At 34.8% G+C, this 19,956-nt stretch overlaps 2 protein-coding genes across 3 annotated transcripts; one reads left to right on the forward strand and one right to left on the reverse strand.

Moving 5' to 3' along the window:
• Positions 1 to 974: 974 nt before the first annotated feature.
• On the forward strand, positions 975 to 6,956 carry LOC128557682 (uncharacterized). Its single transcript, XM_053545625.1, has 5 exons — positions 975 to 1,045; positions 1,721 to 1,806; positions 4,274 to 4,423; positions 5,053 to 5,226; positions 5,631 to 6,956. The coding sequence occupies exons 2-5, from the start codon at positions 1,762 to 1,764 to the stop codon at positions 5,733 to 5,735; spliced, it is 474 nt and encodes a 157-aa protein (XP_053401600.1). The 5' UTR covers positions 975 to 1,045; positions 1,721 to 1,761; the 3' UTR covers positions 5,736 to 6,956.
• Positions 6,957 to 9,658: 2,702 nt separating this feature from the next.
• On the reverse strand, positions 9,659 to 17,588 carry LOC123549076 (uncharacterized). Of its 2 annotated transcripts, XM_053545627.1 has the most exons (4): positions 17,368 to 17,584; positions 12,917 to 13,032; positions 10,841 to 10,949; positions 10,209 to 10,341 (listed from the first exon to the last, which is right to left on the reverse strand). In XM_053545627.1, the coding sequence occupies exons 1-3, from the start codon at positions 17,499 to 17,501 to the stop codon at positions 10,924 to 10,926; spliced, it is 276 nt and encodes a 91-aa protein (XP_053401602.1). In that variant the 5' UTR covers positions 17,502 to 17,584; the 3' UTR covers positions 10,209 to 10,341; positions 10,841 to 10,923. The 2 variants fall into 2 exon arrangements, with proteins under 2 accessions (XP_053401601.1, XP_053401602.1); XM_053545626.1 differs by having other exon boundaries at positions 9,659 to 10,949; positions 17,368 to 17,588.
• Between the last annotated feature and the right edge of the window lie 2,368 nt (positions 17,589 to 19,956).

Raw genomic sequence — 19,956 nt, forward strand, 5'->3', positions numbered from 1 at the left:
GCCATTTCGAACCTACTTCGTAGCCGTGACATGGCCTTAATAAATATATTAAACTGCGTAAATAAAAAATGGCGGCACCTTAGCTACCTACCCTATTTGTTTAGCATGTTACCAGAAACAAACTCTTTTTGCTTAACCTTAAGGGCCATATCTTCACATTCACGTCATTTTTTTTTTCAGCGTCGAAAACTGTTACTGTAGTGATTCTTAAAAAGTTCTTATAGCCACAAAACGGCACGGTAAAACTTTCTGTTTTTTACTATATATTTACAGGACGTATTAGTGTAAAACATATTCAATTTTGGTAAAAAAAATTACGGATGGATTTTTTTAACGCTGAGCGAGGCTATTTTTGTGTAAAATTTAAGTAAAAACAAACTTTTTTTTTTTTTTGCTCTCACTTTATTAAACGAAAACGTAGAGCAATTCCGATTAAATCATCATTAAATAAAAATCTATTATAGTTGATTTTAAATGTGTAAATAAAAACTGGCGGCACTTTAGCTACCTACCCTATTTGTTTAGCATGTTACCAGAAACAAACTTTTTTTGCCTAACCTTAAGGGCCATATCTTCGTGACTACTTGATAAACAACATTGTGTCTGAAATCATTAGTCCTCCACCTCTGATTCATGTGGGGAAGTTGGCAGTTACTTGCGGAGAACAGGTTTGTACTGGTACAGAATCCAGGAACACTGGTTAGGTTAAATGCCCGCCGTTATATGACTGAAATACTGTTGAAAAACGGCGTTAAACCCAAAACAAACAAACAAAAACTATTTGATTGTTTGTTATTTACTGTCAATAATGATTTCTTGTCAACAATTATTTGATTGTTATTTTGTTGTCAAAAGTTATTTGCTGTCAACAGTGATTTGCTGTCAACACTTCAAATGTTTTTTTGTAGATTTCAGAGTAAACAGACACACGCGTTGCTATGTTTAAACAATTAAGTCAGTTCCTTAGATACAGAGGCCCTGGGAGGGTGCCAAAAACTTTATACTGTGTGGCAGGGCCTCCTTCAGCTTTCCACATCACAAAAAAGTAAGTTCTCTCATAAACAATGTGAAATTGTTATAGAAATTACTTAAATTTTATTGGTATATGTTGATATGACATTGTATGATATGTTTCAAATCCTGTTCAGCACTAAATGTTGCCTGAAATAATTCCTGGGGTCTTCCTCCACTATTAGGAAAGAAGCCATTTGACCATAACTGTGTCAGTCTAATTAAAACCTAACAAAACAAACAAACAAATCTTTGACAAGGTGTGTGTTCATAATAAATGACTACAGACAATATGTCTGTCTGCAGTTCTTGGTCCTACCACATTTGATCAATACAGGGAAGTTGTAAGTTACTGCAAGAGAACAGTTTAATATTGTTAATGAATCCATGAGCACTTGTGAGATGAAATGCCTACTATACAATATCTTAAAGTAATGGACCCATAATGACAATCTACAGATTACATGAGGTTGTGAAATCTCCCGATGCCAGTAACTGTTAGGCTTTCACCGGCTGCTAATGAACCTCATACAAGCCGCCTGATGGAGAATATCCAAGTTCTGGATGAAGAATACATTATAGCATAGAAATTACTAATATTCATTATGAGTCCATTACCTTATTAAATATTGTTAATAAAACAAGAGTTATAACAAATAAAATAGATTTATTGTTGAAACAGATGCTTGATTTGCTATATGTATGGCAGGTATAGAGGAAGAGGAAATATTAGAAGCAGTAACAGCAGCTATGAGGGCCGTGATACAGAAACTAGCTGAGGCAGATCCTTCCAAGGTTTGTAAACAGGCTGCTTTTAAGCTTGACTTTTCGAAGTAAAAGTAGAACTATTGCACGCTGCGACGTTACCGTTGGTTAATGTTTTTGATAAAGTCAAATATCTCTGTTTCTATCAAAGCTATTGACTTAAAATAGATATTTACTATCAAAGTCTACACCAGGAGAATCAATCCCCATAACTCTGATTTGAATTATGACAGAGTTACGCCTCCTTTTTTTTGGTTGAAGTTTTTGATAAAGTCGAATATCTCTGTTATTATCAAAGCGTTTGACTTGAAACTTAAAATATATATATATATAGTTATTTACTATCAAAAAACAATCTCACAACTCTGTTTGAATTTTGACAGAGTTATGCCCCATTTTAACATAGAATTTTTGTTGAGCCCACTTGCAGAGGCGAAGACATAGTTGTCCAAATGGCTGTTTAGTGTATGTGCGTGTGTGCGCCCTTCCTTGTGTGCGTGTGTCCGGATTTGTTTGTCTGGACCATAACTTTGAAATGCATCGAGCAATCTTGTTTATATTTGGCATGAATGTTAATCTCAGTGAGACTGAGTGCATGCGCAAACCCCAGATTCCTATCTCAAAGGCCAAGGTCACACTTAAGAGGTCAAAGGTCAAATTCAATAATGACTTTTTCTGGAGCATTTCTTCTTCTAGCCTGGAGGGATTTTGATGTAACCTGGCACAATTATTCACCATCATGAAACGGAGTGTCATGCGCATGAACCAGGTCCTTAGGTCTAACGTCAAGGTCACAATAAGAGGTCAAAGGTCAGATACAACAATGACTTTGTCTGGGGCATTTCTTTTTCATGCATAGAGGGATTTTGATGTAACTTGGCATAATTGTTCACCATCATGAGACAGGTAGTCATGCAAAAGAACCTAGAATTACTTCCCTTCATTGTTACTATAAATAGCTTATTTTGTAACTTTTTTATTACTGGTTGTAGGAAAAAATCAAGACCACTTTTCTGTAGTACAACATGTTACATCCAATTTTTTGGACTTAGAATTTTTTTTAAGATTTACTTCCCTTTGCTGTTAATATGAATAACTTATATTGTAACTTTTTGCAATCTTGTTTTTATATAGCATAAATGTTTGCCTCATTGAGATAGAGTGTCATGTGCAACTCCAAGTCCTTTTGACAGCTGGCGGGCTCAACAAGTTGCCCGTGGGCATCTAGTTTGGTTAAAGTTTTATAAAGTTTTTCTGGCAAAGCTCTAATTCGGAGTCAAGCACTGAGAAAAGTAGAGCGTGCTGTCTTATGGACAGCTCTTGTTTTGTTTTTTTTTTGCTCTAATGACATCCGAAATGTCACTTAAACCCACAAAGAGGTGTTTGAAAATCAGAGGGTAAGAAAGACTGTCAGTACTGCTTGTGTGGCTGTCTTAACCAGATTAACTAGTCAACAACTTACTATGTTTACTTTTTATGATGACTTTAATTGCCCATTCGCTTTTAATAACCCCAGTAATGAGTACTCAGGTGTAAGGATTGTGGGGTCGTGAGTTCAGTTCCTTTGCAAGGTGTATTTTATCGGATTATGATTATGATTAAAACAGTGTGTCTTAAATCATTCATTCTCCACCTCTGATTCATATGGAGAAGTTGGCAGTTACTTGTGGAGGACAGGTTAGTATTGGTACAAAATCAAAGAACACTGGTTATGTTAACTGCCCGCCGTTACATGACTGAAATACTGTTGAAAAACAATGCTAAACCCAAAACAAAGATGGAAACTCGGTCTTTGTTTTACATTCTAATCATATGATGGAAGACATGCATGCATGATAAGGTATCCCTGATTTACAAATGTATAAAAGGGATTATTCTTGATAGGTAGATTTGCATAACCAATTTTAGAATCAGGAAAAATGCAATCCCCCAATGATCCCTAAGGCTTTAATCAAACACAAACAATGCTGGTTGTAGCAAATTATATTTTCACTAGATTTTAGTATTCCTATTTTCAGTGATACACTACCATAGCTTGGACCACCATATATTATTTTTTTGCGTTAATATATAGCTACGTTTTTACCAAAGTTTTAGTTGTAGTTTAAATTATAATGCTATTTACTTACACTAAATATTTGACATTTTGTAATATGTTATTTTGTGAAAATATTTGATTTCGTGGACATTTTGGCCAGAAAGGTTATTTCAGGTGGACATAAATTCATGGATTTTGATTATTGAATATAAAATGAATGGGAATCAAATTGCTTTGTTGGGATTAAATTTTGTGGACTGAATCCACTTTGAAATGCATGTAAATTAGTCACTCATGAAAATTAATGATTTCACAGTATTAGTTTTATTGACAATGTATACTTCTTAAATTTTTGCTATTTATTATTAATAGATTATGTTGTGTATTTGTCAGACGTTTGAAAAAAGAAAGTTTGAAGTGTATATATGAATGATTTATACTGTTGTTTCATGTTATTAGTTTCAGGCAGTACAGCCGGTAGATCTGCAGTTTATGTATGAAATGTCTACCAAGTGCCAGTGGCCAGAGGTCAGGGTCAATGCTATACGTATTGTATCAACCATAGGGGGTATATTGGCTCAGAATCCAAACCCACATCCATTGCTCAAGGTCTGTTCTTTGATCGTTTGGAAAATATATTGTAGGAAAATTTTATTTATATGTTAAGCACTTAGAATCAATAAATTATGTCTCTTTTCCATCAGAAATATGTCTCAACTCAGACTGTAATCTATTTCATGTACTTTACATCAACAGCTAAATTTGTATTGTGTTGTACAGTGTTTGAAAAACCAGGAGCATGAAACCTAACCTAGGTCTGTAGACCTATTTTAGTGTATGTCACTGCATTAAATGTGAGCTGTGTTGTTCAAGTGGTTAAGGCTAAGGGCTTTGACTCACTAGCTTGTCATTGCTATGGGATTGAACCCTGTGTTAGGTGAAAAATTCTTTCATTTGAGGAAGCTATCCCCAAGTGACCTGTATCTATCTTAATGTTTGGATGGGCGCTTTTCCCCATTACTAAAGCAGAAAAATCCATATGACCCCAAAAATGGTTGTTGTGTTTTGTCTTAAACCCTATCAAAAAAGGGAAATAACAAAAATGTTTCACTCAAGATTGAATCTCTCCGATAGCAGGGTTTTTTTTGTAGCTTGATTGCTATTAAAAGAGGAAGTAAGTAAATGTTTTATGTAATCAATATGTAGATGTAAATGTCTACATAATTATATTTTTTCAGGATATAGGAGTATTACTCTTAGAGGTTGTATGTAAGGACTCTGATTTATGGGTAGTGGCTGAATCTCTGGACTCTATGTTTGATGTGTTCGGAGAGGATCATGTTGACCCGGTGCTGAAAGAGATAGGACTCGTTGAAAAACTTAAGACTGTAGCACCTGCACTGAAATCAAAGGTAAGAAGAAATTGGATTTGCGGGTTTATTCCTTTGATAGCATGTAATATACAAGTAAATATTTTAGGCACTCAGGGTTTTCTTTTACTAAGAAAGTAACACTGATAGTAGGTGTATTCCCCTTAGAAAATTTTTCCCCAAAAATCAATTTTCCCTAGTCTAGTGATAAAAAAATTTCCAATTTTTATGTTTTAGTAATATTAGATCCATTTATCTTAAAAATTATTGCATCCTTTAATAGTTTGACGTACAGCAACAATGGTGATAACACTAAATATAGCTGTTTTATTGCATCACAATGTGTCATAATCTAGAAATCTGATTATAGAAATGCAAGTCTAGTCTTATGAACAGAAGCTTGTTTCTTTGATATGATGTTGAAAGAAATCATTTATAAATTTCAGGTACAACAGAACAGGAAATCACTTGGAGAACATTACCCCGTCATCTCAACTGCTCGTACAAATCTTGTGCGTTTTATAAAATACAAGGCATCACATATAAAATGACATATGCCTCATTGTAGTTGGTGCTTAAACATAAATTAATGTAACAGTCAGGAAAGTTTTGGTTGTAACCTGTGTATGGTGTCATTTTCTTTATGTGCATACAACTTGAGCATTGAAGTATGTGAAAAGTTATGGGCTCAAAAATTGATGTATGGTGTAAAACATTTCATCGTGTATGGTCAATAGATATGTATGGTGTAAAACATTTCATCGTGTATGGTCAATAGATATGTATGGTGTAAAACATTTCATCGTGTATGGTCAATAGATATGTACATGTATGGTGTAAAACATTTCATCGTGTATGGTCAATAGATATGTATGGTGTAAAACATTTCATCGTGTATGGTCAGTAGATATGTACATGTATGGTGTAAAACATTTCATCGTGTATGGTCAATAGATATGTACATGTATGGTGTAAAACATTTCATCGTGTATGGTCAATAGATATGCCTCCATTTGCCTTGAATTTCATTTTGATAAAAGAAGGGCTAAACCTCCCTAGAACAGTTTATTTCTATTTGTAACTTTGGATATATAGAATCTTTTATATTGTACATGACATTGTGTAGGCTTACAGTAATCATAGCTAGAAATTATGTGGTTAGCATTAAAGTCCGATAAATTATGTTTGGTCTTCCATTTTTGAAAAGTTCTGATTTAATGAAAATTGTTTTTACCCCTTATATTTAAGGGACTTTAAGAAAACATTTCATACACATAATTGTTTATACAACTGGTATAAGTTAGGAATATTTCATGTTGGCATATGTTTAAGACTTTCTTTTTTAAGGGCATTTTAACAATTGTATTTTATGTGAACATATTTGTATTTAAACAAATATTTTACTACCATGAGGAAGCATTTGATAAGTATTTGAGACTGCTTCTTACTTTTTTGATTTTTTCAATTATTGCTAACTGGGTTGCATTTGTTTGTGTGCTGTTTTTTAAGACTCTTGCTGACTGGAGACATAATATGAGCAGTACTGTTATGAAAGTTATTTTAATTAAAAAGTGTAAATGCTTTAAAAAGTTCAAAAGCCAGTATTGTTGATTTATGAAATAGTTGAAAGTTAATGATATTTTTATCTATAATTAAAGATACTAGTGAATTATATTGAAAATTTAATTGTTGAATGAATACAAACCAATTTGCACAGAACTTTGACAATTTTCTTTGCCAGATATTGAAAATAAAAATGTGCAATACAAGCAGTGGTTGTGTTTGTTTCTTTTTTATACACCCGTTTGAAAAACGGGACGTATTATTGGAACGCCCCTGGCGGGCGGGCGGCGTCCACAGACTTTGTCCGGAGCATATCTTCTTCATGCATGGAGGGATTTTGATGAAACTTGGCACAATTGTTCACCATCATGAGACGGAGTGTCATGCGCAAGAACCAGGTCCCTAGGTCTAAGGTCACATTTAGAGGTCAAAGGTCAAATTCAAAAATGACTTTGTCCGGAGCATATCTTCTTCATGCATGGAGGGATTTTGATGATACTGCACAATTGTTCACCATCATGAGACTGAGTGTCATGCGCAAGAACCAGGTCTAAAGTCAAGGTCACACTTAGAGGTCAAAGTGTACAAGAATGAAAACTTTGTCCGGAGTATTTCTTCTTCATGCATGGAGGGATTTTGATATAACTTGGCACAAATGTTCATCAACATGAGATGGAGTGTCATGCGCAAGAACCAGGTCCCTAGTACTAAGGTCAAGGCCAAAGGTCAGATACAAGAATGACTTTGTCCGGAGCATTTCTTCTTCATGCATGGAGGGATTTTGATGTAACTTGGCACAATTGTACACCATCATGAGACGGAGTGTCATGCGCAGGTCCCTTCTTTAGAATTACTTCCCTTTGTTGTTACTATACATAGCTTATTTTGTAACCTTTTCATTACTAGTTGTAGGGAAAAATCGAGACCACTTTACTGTAGTACAACATGCATGTTACATCCAATTTTGAGATGTATTTTGACTTATCTCTACCTGGTAAGGATCTTTGTGTGGACATACAATTTTTTTTTTTTTTGAGATTAACTTCCGTTAGTTGTTACTATAAGTAACTTATATTTTAGCTTTTTTATAATTGACCGTAGGGAAAAGCCAAGACCACTTTTCTGTGGTACAACATAGATGTTACTTTTAAATTTTAGGTGTATTTTAAGGTATCTCTACCTGGCAAGGAGTTTTTTTGTGGACTTAGAAAAACAAAAGGACTACAATACCCGTCTGTAGAATGTCCATGGACAAGCAAGGTTTTCCATGGAAAGTGCATGGAATTCTATGGAAAGTATGCTATTGACACTGGAAAGTGTAAATCCCTGGAAGTGTTCCATGAAAAAGTGTCATGTATTCCAGGGAAACACTGGAAAGTTTCCAGACATACAGAAATATGCATGGAAAATGTCCCTTAACTAAAAATATGTATGGAAAAATTCCCTGGACACTGTAGCATTTGCAAATATACATGTATATAGCTGATAACACCTGGACATTCCTAGAAGAACCAATAAAAATGCAGGCTACTTGTGACCTAACAAAAATAATCCCAATTTTTCTGTTCGTTTTCCTATGATCTTTGCAAATTCTGTGAGCTAAAAGATGGTCAAATTCACTCTTGTATTGTATATATATATCTGTTTTCATAACATTCTGGATATTCACATCAGTAACTAATTGTACTGAAGAAAATTGATCATGAATACCAAAAATTTGAATGTAAACGGGAAGTGCTTTGTTCTAGTTGTTAGAGGCACATGGAATGGAGCTAAATATTGTCTAACTGGAAACTCTAAAATGCTTTTAGAGGGGCACCTGAGGTAAAAACATTATACTTCCTTATTTCAAATGTAATTTAAACATATAATATGTCACAGGACTAGGAAATTATATATTGAAGCAGGAACTCTATTCATCTTAATGGCATAAACTTTCATCTGGTTACAGGTAATTTCTGTTCTGGTATGTGTGAATGATAGATAATAAATATACTTTTCTAGCAACAGTTTATCTAATACTTGATGACATATTCAGTACATAATTTAGGTAATTAGTACTTAAATCACTTTGAACCACTGTCTTAATTGCATTTTAAATGTTATAATTTTACCTTTCTAATAAAAGTGTGTGCAAATAAAGTTTTATAAGAAGTAAGTCCACAACACATATGTATGAATTTATATGGTCAGAGAAATTGGAGTGCTTTAATGAACATGCTATAGGATGAAAATATATCACAGACTGACCTGAGACTCAATACAAATTGTGCACATGTCGAAGTATGAACCAAAAAATTAATCAATAGAAATCTTTTGTTTCTGATTGAGCTACTAACAACATGATTTTTCAGTACGAAACTTGGTGTATCAGGGAATATTTCCAGGGATATCAGGGAATATTTCCAGGGATACTATGGAATATTTCCAGGTGTATCGGGGGAATATTTCCAGGGATACTATGGAATATTTCCAGGTGTACCAGGGAATATTTCCAGGGATACTATGGAATATTTCCAGGTGTACCAGGGAATATTTCCAGGGATACTATGGAATATTTCCAGAAATATTAACAGACTAAACCTTTCAAATTTTCCATGGAACACTGGATTTTTTCCCATGGAAATCTGTTCCAATACTCCATGGAATAATTCCATGTACTTTTCCATGGAAATCCCTGGACATTCTACAGACGGGTAATTACTAAACAACCACAAAATTCCATTTGCAAATACAGGTGATATTTGCTAAACTGCTGTGACGGTGCTAAAACTTGAATTTGTGTCTAAGGCTTTGCAGTTAAGTTAATGCCATAAATGTGTGATTTTTGCAAAGCATTACTGCACACATTCAGTACTATAATATTAATAAACTTGCTCACTCAATGGCCCCATAAAAGACCCAAACTGGATACATGAATCAAAAACTGTTTACTAGTAAAAGCTGATAAATTTAAACATATTCTAACACAGTCCCATTTGTTTTCCTATAACCAAAGAAGGCATAAATAATGTGTTACATTGCAACAAAATCATTGACTGTACATTACAGTTATTACATTGCTGGTCCTTAATAGCAGCAAGCTGGAAAAAACACATAAAACATGCAAATATTTGGTAGATGTTGTCAAAGGTGTGCATAATAATCCATGATATTGTGTTAGAACAGAAATAATATACCTTTGTGAATTTCTCTAGAATAAAATCGATTTTTGTCAACTCAGACGCCTATTTTTATGTCACATGTGCCTTATGTTGTATAATTTCTTCTGGGCTCCAATGATTATTTTCAAGGACGGATCACTGTTTGAGATATATTATTTCTTAATTAAACATCTCTGAAATTTTAAAAATTCAGTGATGCATACTGCTTCCTTGAATATTTGAAAGTGTTCTTCTACACACAAGGAAATGTAGCTGGAGTGATAACTGTAACAGGCTATCGTATTTGATCAGTATAATGTCTGTTCAAAAAAACTAAAAGTTCCCTGAAAAATGAAACTCTTGTCTTTCTCTATATGTACTCGTACTTTGTATCCATCACCATCCTCCTGCCATACATATACTTCTAATTTGTCTTCATCAAAACTTTCGCCTGAAAATAACAGTTCCATACTTTGTAGACCATGCCTGTCTATATCTTTAAACTTATCCAATTTTCCATGTTTTGCATTATGATATAAACCATCAAGCGCAAATCTCACATAACAAGTCCAGTTTGTATGATTGTTACCGTCAAGGTCACTGCGAACAACGTGAATATTAAACGGTTCAACTGAATCTGGTTTTGTATACTTTTCGAATTTCAAAGATGTGAATTTTGCTCCAGATTTAGCGTACTTCTCTCGCCACCAATCGGGTAACACTTTCGGTCGCCGAGTCGATCTGTCTATACTTACTACCTGGTTCACATTGCTTAGCAACAACTGGCCACACTTTGTCTGAACCGTTGTTATGGAATTTAGTGACGATGCTCCAACATATCCACCCTGAACTTTAATGTCAAGTGGAGATTTTGGAATACTGGGGTCATAAAGGTTATATTCAATATCCATCCTGGATGTAATAAGAAATGTCATGCGATCTGATGTTACCTCTGCATAATCTCTGAATGTTCGTCCACTGTCGTCCAGAGGCCAATGATGGGAGAAGAATCGAGCAGACTCCAACATTTTCATTAACTGCCAGGTTTTGGTTGTCCATCTAAAAAGAGTGTGTTCATAAGATTTAAATTTGGCATTGTGCTTTTTAGGAGAAAAGCAGCTGAACTGCACATGTAATTTCTATACCTACAATATATATCGTAAAGTCACAAATATTCACGCCGGATGGACATTGTCCGTATCTAACATCGTACCGCCATTACAGTGTTTAAACATAGTAAACTGTAAATAGGGGTGAAAACTCGAGAAAAAAAAGAACGAGTATGTTCAACAGATACTGAGCAGTCCAAGAAGTCACCAGATTGCACCATTTACTCAAGCTATATGCAAAATTTTTCCGGGGCAACCCCGGACCCCGTTCATAGGAGGGGGACACTCCCTCCCAAACCCACCCCCTCCGCCGCCCCAATGCTCAAATCGTCCCTACGCCCCTGATGGGGGTGGGGGACTAATTTTCAAAGATTTCCAGACATGATTTTTTTCCGCTTTAAAGCGGAAATCCGCTTCTCACTCCCTCAAAGACCGATTTTTTATGGTCGTTTCCGATTTTTTATGATCACTGAAAAATCCGATTTTTTCGAATCCGTTTCGGTACTTTCACCACATTTCGGCATTTAGAATCGCACAGCTTCCGTTTCTAAACTCAGCAGCCCTTTTTTACGCCGATTTTGGGGCCGAAATTCGGCCCCATTCCCCAGGCATAATAATATACTTTTAACACCAACTACACTAAAAAATTCCCCAATTGCAAGTCGTTTTTATCAGCGAAAATTTCCACCGCCCATGGATTAATAGATCTGAATGTATATGCGTTCTAAAACGCTGCAATCGGAACATCTCAGATATTACCGTTAGCGTCGGTCATCGGGAATTTTCCTTTCCAAAGAAAAGCCTTTCAATTCCGGTATTATCTACAACAATCGGATTTGCGTATAAATTTATCTAATAACAAGCCGATTCGCGGAACGAAAATATCGGAAATGTTTTTAAAAGTCGAACGGCTCACAAATAATTTGCGCGATCGTCTCGTTCATTCCAATCGAGTTCATTTCAGTCTACTCGAAGATTTCAATCGCGTTCATTTCAATCTACTCGTAAACATTTCGGTGCGCCCAACATTTCACTCGCGTTGTTAAATTCAGTGAAGAAAGTTTGAGATACAAATGAACTAAAGCAGTTCGTTTGGTTCTTTCACGTGCCCAATGTAAAGCATTGACACACGGGGATGATTTTTTTAAGCACCTCCCAAGTGCTTCAAAACAAAGTGCTAATCATACCTTTAGGTGGTATTTTCGCTATACATATTATATGTATGGAGTAGATTGTGAATTGAGATTTATATATAATGCAATTTAAAGCATTTAAAAAGCTTTTTAAAAGTCATAAAATAAAAAAGCACAACTCTACTTTTGATAAATGACCTTATATTAAGTTTGAAATACAAAGGTCAAAAATAAAGAACTAAATATTAATGCTTTATAAACATCTAAGTAGTGAAAAATACCCATTAAAGGGAGATAATTCAAAAATTGCAAAGTATTAAAGGAATAATTATTTAATTTATTATTATTATATTTCTTATAAATATGAATGAATTTTTATGAAATAACAAAAAGAACCACTTAAAAAACATGAGTTTTGAAATTGAAATTAGGTGCCAGGAGAAGCCTAGAATGCAGGATTTTTCACCATTTACCCAAGAGCTTCTGGGGGCCTTAGGCGGCCCCCAGACCCCGGGCCGTAATTTTCAGCTTTTTTGGCTAGGTTGCAAAATCATGTCTGGATTTCTTTGTTGAGACAATCTAAAAGTTTAATCCAAAACAGTATTCATTTTAAGATGTTCAAAATATGAATTCCACAAAAACATCACTATCAAAACCACGAAATTTCATGCCCGCAGAATTAAATGATCTCACAGTAAAGCATATTGCTCATGGCTCACACAAGTTAATGAGTTGTCAGTTAAATATGAGTATCAGAGGGTTTTAAAAAATGAACTCCACTTACTCTTAGAATCAAAATCACTGTAGTGTAGACCAGATGTATGTACCAAAGCTTCCACCTTCTCCTCGTCCACAGACATGGAATAGTTCATCAACTTTAGGTGGTTGATACGTCTCTGGCTATAAAAAAGGATCAAAGAATCATATTACACGTTATTACACAGTATGAAAGGACATCTATATAGTATGCAGTTTAACCATGACATTTTGTCTTACATTATTGAAAACTAAATATATCAATTAATTTTTAAAAATAATGTAAGTAAACTACTTAAACATTTGAGTTCATGCAATTACTGACTAGTGAGCCAAGATCATGTTCGGACAGTCAAAGATAGGAAGACATAATTGACCTTGGATTCCCATTGGTCAAAAGTGTTTTATTACATGACACTGTTTAATATTTTTATATTCAAATTCTCATTTGTTATATTTCATTACACATGACACTTCATATTTTGGCATTTCCTTGCCAAAAGGGGATACATAATCTGATTTTATGTCTGTTTTATAAAACTTGTAACACTGACGGAATATGATGAAGAAGGACTGATGATGAATAAATGATGACAAATAACGATGGATGAATGAGATGGTCACTGTATCAATGATTATGAAAAATAAATGCTGCTTGTGATGTATGAATGATGGCTACTAACTTTATTATTGATCATGATCTGTTCAGATTTATAGTATGAACTTTAAATACAAAAATCAACATTTTAAAGGATTTCAGTCATTATTCAGGTTTCAATGAAGCCCTCTAGTCTGTTTATAAGTGAGAGTAGAGGAACAACACGTCAATTTTAACTAATTTAATATGTATCTACCATTTTTTTGTCATACAATAACCTTCATCAGGAAGTTTGAACAACATTAGAGCAGATCTGACCAATAGTCCCAAGGCCCACTAATCCAAAAGTTTACATTGAAATTGAAATGTGACCTATGGAAAGGGCTAGTTCCTTTTCCAATTCATGTTAGGTTTAAGGCAAATTTGCTCTATTAGCAGTCCTGAGCCTTTGGACCACTTAATGTATAACCTGGCCTATTCATACTTACAAAACAGACCTCGGACAATAGTTTTGATTATTTTATGACTTGTAAAGATACCGCCTATAAATCTCATTGACCAGTCAATAACTGGTCAAATGCACGATCCTAAGTCCATAGAAAGTGTCTGATTATATTCACTGCAAAAAGTAATATTATAAACAAACTTGAATGAGCATAATTATATTCTTCAGAACAAACTTGTGCATTGTACTAATACACTGTAGATATGTCAAACACCAGCCTTTTATATAATCACTGCATCATCAAGCAGTATAAGTTGATTGCCCAGTTCCGATGAACTATTACATCAGTTGGGAATATGTTGTTTTCAAAACAATATCGATATGTAATTTTCTCAGGCAAATAAATGCCCTAATATATGAACGTTTAAAACAGCATGTTCTGGTTAAAAGAAGTGTCATCTGTTCCTCTAGAAATATTTGCCATTTCTGATGCGCACTTTCAACAGTCCGCTATATTCAACAGTTCCGCTATAAAGCTTAAATAAAATTGCCGAAAACTGCAGAAATTATAGGACAGGCAAAAGGGACAGTACATTGCAGCAATCGACATGTTTGACGTAAATATTATTATTAAGAACTTGTGTTGAAAGGGTCTAGCATTCATGATTTCAAAATTTAGCCACTGAATCTGGCTCAAGGTGTGTTCTGGAATTGCTGCCTTGGGTTAAAATTGGATTACACCTTTCCAAGTGTTCTCTGCAAGGATGAATAATACCATTAACGGATTCTAAAACTGAAAATGACTGATGCTAAGCAGCTTTAAGGCCATGTCCAAAGAGCTTTAGCAGGTACATTCCGGAAATCATAAGAATCGGGTGTTAGTGCCTCAAACAGGCGAAGCAAGTCAATGTGGATTATAATTAATGTGGACAAAGTGTTACGTCTTTTCTTTAGTTTACTAGTAAACTGTTTATAATTAATTATGGCATGATGTTTATTTTCTAACTGCGAAACACTGAAATCGTATGGAACAGAAAATGCTGTATATCTGGAGAGGGAGGAGAGTTACAAGTTACCACAGATGTACAAAAAAATCAAACATAAATGTGAAGTCCTGTAGATCTCTATTGGTCTAAGAAAACCCTTCGTGTTAGATCTACCTCAGGTCTGCTGCACTGGTCAAACGACTGAATCTCTTCATCCCAGTAAACACCTGACGTCATATCGACGTTGGTTAGGCGTTGGATTTTGGTCGCGACGTCGGCGACCTGAATCCAACATCTAACCAACGTCATAACCAAGACGTCTAATAGGCGTCAGATTTAGACGTCTAGGAGACGTTGGAATTAGGTTGGTTAGAAAGTCTGTTTAAATGTTTTCATTTATGAAATTAACTGGTGTAATTTTGCTAGTATAATTTAAAGATAGTTATGCCTGAACATGTGATTATAAATAATAGGTCATTCGCACATCAAACATTATCATTAATTATGTTACAAAATCGCATGAGATTGTCTATTTTCGGAAACGGATTTCTTTTTTACCAATTCAAACTGTTCAGGAAAAAATTGCACTCTATATACACATGTATAAATTATTCTAAATTCACCTAAGGATCTTCTTCTACACATGTTGTTTATTAGTCATGCCTTTGCGAGATAAGCCTGCATCGGTTTACACAAGTCTTCCGGTAATTTGATATTTTGTGGGATAAGATAGAGCAAGTTTATAAATACTTTACACAAAGGGATCCGCAACGTGAGTAGCAGATTTTTGAAAATTGTACTTAGTTTAATAGTTATTCTTTTTAGTGTGATGCATTATGTTTATTACTTTAAAAATCAATTGCGTTTAACATAAAACTTCATTACATTTTATGAGGTTATAGAGATTTCTTTTAGAATTTAAAATAAAACATGTTTGTTTTGCACATAGCAATTATGTTCTTTAGTAATAGCTCTAGCATACTTGTATAAGTTTTCAAATTTTATGAAATGATGAAACTGTCAAATTTTATACATTTCAGATGGGAATTTTAGCGGAGTTGAAGAATCATGCAGAGTGTCATGACTAAACTTGAAAGTTTCAATTACTGGATTACCTTTTTTGAATTTTTGATATTACTGGTCCAGTGCCTAAATCCGGACACTTTTGGTGGGTTTTTGACAGTAACTTTGCATTATGAAACCACATGTGCATAAAATTTTAACTGTATAATTTTAGGTTCTTTATAAATCTCTTTGCAAAACAACAAAATCGTATATTGCTGATTTCATCATAAAAATGTCATCCGAATTGGGCCAGTAAAAGCTGTCAAAATCGACCTTCAGAGTGCTTAAATATTCGGACACTATTTGGGTATAAAATGCAACGAATATATGCACCCAAAAAATAAAAATAAACATGACTTCGTTTAAAATAAAGCAGTCAAATACAGTCCTGTAAATATATACAAAAATCTCCGTCCGAATAAAATTTTATTACCTGTTCATCACGTGATCATATGGACTAGTTTCTAACTTACAATAATATAATAAAATTTATATGAGCAAAAATTAATGTTTAAAATTATTCTTTCTTACTTTTAGATTCTGTCGCTGTCGTTATACATTTTGACACAACTACGGGGATCATTATAATGACACTGCGCCGATTTTATCTAATGAATAGCTTCCCTTGTCTGCAAAATGCTGGCATTTTTTCTCTATTGTATTAATTGATATGTAAACAGAAATTGGTTAAATCTTTTAAATAAATACTGAGGGTAGTACAGAATTCTAAAACATGTTTTTACATCAGTTTCGATCAGCAGACAAAAAGAGTCGTCTGCAATAGGCAGAATATTTTTCTTATTTAATCAGTACCTTGTTGCACCTCAAATAACTGGCGCGCGCTGTATGACGTCATCCCCCAACACAAACACAATGTTAACTTTATGCGATGCGGATATTTGAAGGTAGTTTTCTCTGGAAAAGCTTACATTCGTACACTGTTGTTGACAGCTGGTCATCAAAGTTTTCGTTTGCGACAATCCTGTTCATTTCAGTAAAAAATCATGATCATAAAGCATTTTTAAACGGTGTCCGAATAATTAAGCACTGTCCGGATTTATGCACTGAACCAGTAGAGTTAGACTTATGTCGCTATCATGTGAAATAAAGATGATAAAATACATGTGTTGATTACTTGTTTGATTGCAAATTCTGTTGAAAATTTGGTCAGATTTTGGTTGGAAAGTGGTTAGAGTTTGGTTGGAAAATGGTCGGATTGCGACATCTAGCCAACGTCGGGATCCGACGTCTAAACGGTTTGCCAATCCAACCAAAATCCAACGTTAATCCAACGTCGGGGTCCGACGTCTATACGAGGTCTAACCGACGTCAAATGCCTACTGGGATTAATACATTAATGTCATTATTTACAAATGTGCCGATACCTGTGTCCTGGAGGTCTTGTATCCTGCATGTTTACACAAAATTTGTAGAAAGGTCTTCTAAGATCAGCAAGGTTGGAAAAACGTGGTTTGTAATGAAGCAATCTGGATGTCACATGATTTGTTCTAGATAACATTTTTGTTTCATTTTACAAACACTTTGAACGCTTGCTTTAAGTGACGTTTTTTTGAAGGAAAGCATCCCAGTCACTAGGATCACCCTTAATACAGGTCAAAAATTAGGACGGAGGATCTAATGGTTGAACACCACTAAATCAGGCTGTTTTTCTATATTTCAGGTTAGGGGACACCAATTGTTTTCCCCGTAGACTTCCATTATAACAGAATATGCCTCTTTCTCGTCGATTCGAGCTTTCCCATCGATTCGAGCCCTTTTGTTTTAGTAATATGGCGTGTACGGCCTTCTATAAATCGAAACATGTACATCTAATCACATGTTTTTCAAGAATTATCTTAGTGTAAACATCAGACGGAAAACATATGAATAGTGATACTTTATTTAAGTATTCCCGGTCCAGGCACTATTTCAAGTGAAATTTCTGAGATACTCTAGCTTGAGTACCTAACTAATAGGCCTGTACTGGTTCTTACCAGGAAAGACGGCTTTGCGTGTGTCGATGCTATACATCGGGCACATTAAAGAACTAGACTGTCTATTCGCAAAAAGCTAGGCCAAATTAGCCGAACAGGCCTGTATCTAAAAAGGATTTCTCTTTAACTGTTCAGAGCGCACGGGGGGGGGGGGGGGGGGCTTTACCTCACTCTGTTCTCTCTGGTTAGATCGCTCCGTGTCTGTACTAGCAGAGGATGAATTTTGTGCCCTGTGCGTATGCGTTTGCTATATTTAAAGCGCCTTTGAACGTGTTTATCATGAAAAAGGCTGCTATATAAATCTGGTGTAATTATTAATATAATAATAATATAAGTAATTCTCATGGGAATGAGATGCCTCCATGTTAACATCGTTGGAATGGCGGGAGAAATTCGTTTGATTAAACTTTTTTCAATACACATAAAATGTAGCAAATTTGTCGAAATGTATCGTAAATTACTGTAAATGCAGTAAAAAAAATTCAGACTTTAGAGTTACATGTTTTCCCATAAAGATCTATATTTTTAGTATGCAAAAAAGAAATAAAATGTTTGTTTGTAGGTAAACTTACGTAGAGGAGAGGAGATTTATTCAAAGCCGGCAAGATAGCAAACGAGTACAACATAAGCTCATGTGAACATTTGAACCGACTACCATCGGTAACCCATATGGATGGCTCTTCCAGAAAACTGTTAGTGATGCTACTAGGAGGATAGTGCAAGATACAGAAGACGCTCCAATTCCAGAAGCCTCCCTGGTTCTACCACGGGACTATTCCTGTGTTAGTAATTTGTTTTAAATTAGAGAAGCAGGGTCTCGAACTCACGATCACTGGTTTCGTAGCCAATAAGCGTGATAAAGTTTACACTGTACAAGAAAGAAATCCCAATAAACCAACCCCACTTAGACAAAATCTTGCAAGGCCCGTAAGAATAGTATCCAAAGCAAATGAGCCTTATCAAACCGAGTCTGCTATTATTCTTTTTTGGTTGCATTCTATGCTTCCAAGGGATCTTTTTACAAATTTTATTAACTATCACAACAACAATCTTTAATTGCCGTGTGGCGGCTGTAAAAAGTCTCCACGTACTTGGATTCAGTGTTGTTATATTTTCTAATCCTTTGGGATCATGGAGTCCATTCAACAGATGTGTAATAGAGTTCCGCTGAAGCAGGTGCTAGGGGGCGTGAGAGGTGTTGCACATTTTATTACCTCTCATGATCAGACTCAATCAAACCGAGTCTGCTATTATTCTTTTTTTTTGTTGCATTCTATGCTTCCAAGGAATCTTTTTACAGATTTAATTAACTATCACAACAACAATCTTTAAGTGCCGTGCGGCGGCTGTAAAAAGTCTCCTCGTACTTGGATTCAGTGTTGTTATATTTTCTGATCCTTTGGGACCATGGAATCCATTGAATAGATGTGTAACAGAGTTCCATTTAAGCCGGTTCTAGGGGGCGTGAGAGGTGTTGCCCAGTTTATTACCTCTCATGAACAGAATCAATCAAACAAAGTGACCGATATAGGGTCATCATGACCTTCTTGTTTCACATTTTTTAAGTGACTATAACATAATTTTTTTAATAGAAATAAAATCTAGTGCTAAAACTTGAGTTTGTGTCTACGGCTTTGCAGTTAAGTAAATGCCTTAATTTTGTGATTTTTGCCATTTTATGATAATGAATACAACTGGAACATTGAAATAGTGAAAAGTAATGGGATCACAATTTGTTGTGAGGTGTTGACCAGTTCATACATAGATCATACATATGTTTCTGTTTGTTTTAAAGTTCATTCTGATAAAAAGTCCTATACCTTCCTAGACAATATTAGGCAATGTTTGATAAATGTGGATTTATAGAATGTTTTTATATTCAACAATAATCATGGTTAGGAATTACATGTATGTTGTTCTTCAGCGTAGAAGTCTGTTAAATTGTGTTCGGTCTTCATTTAGAAAGTTCTGATTTTATGA

Source organism: Mercenaria mercenaria, chromosome 6 (genome assembly GCF_021730395.1).
Source record: "Mercenaria mercenaria strain notata chromosome 6, MADL_Memer_1, whole genome shotgun sequence".
Lineage (NCBI taxonomy): Eukaryota > Metazoa > Mollusca > Bivalvia > Venerida > Veneridae > Mercenaria > Mercenaria mercenaria.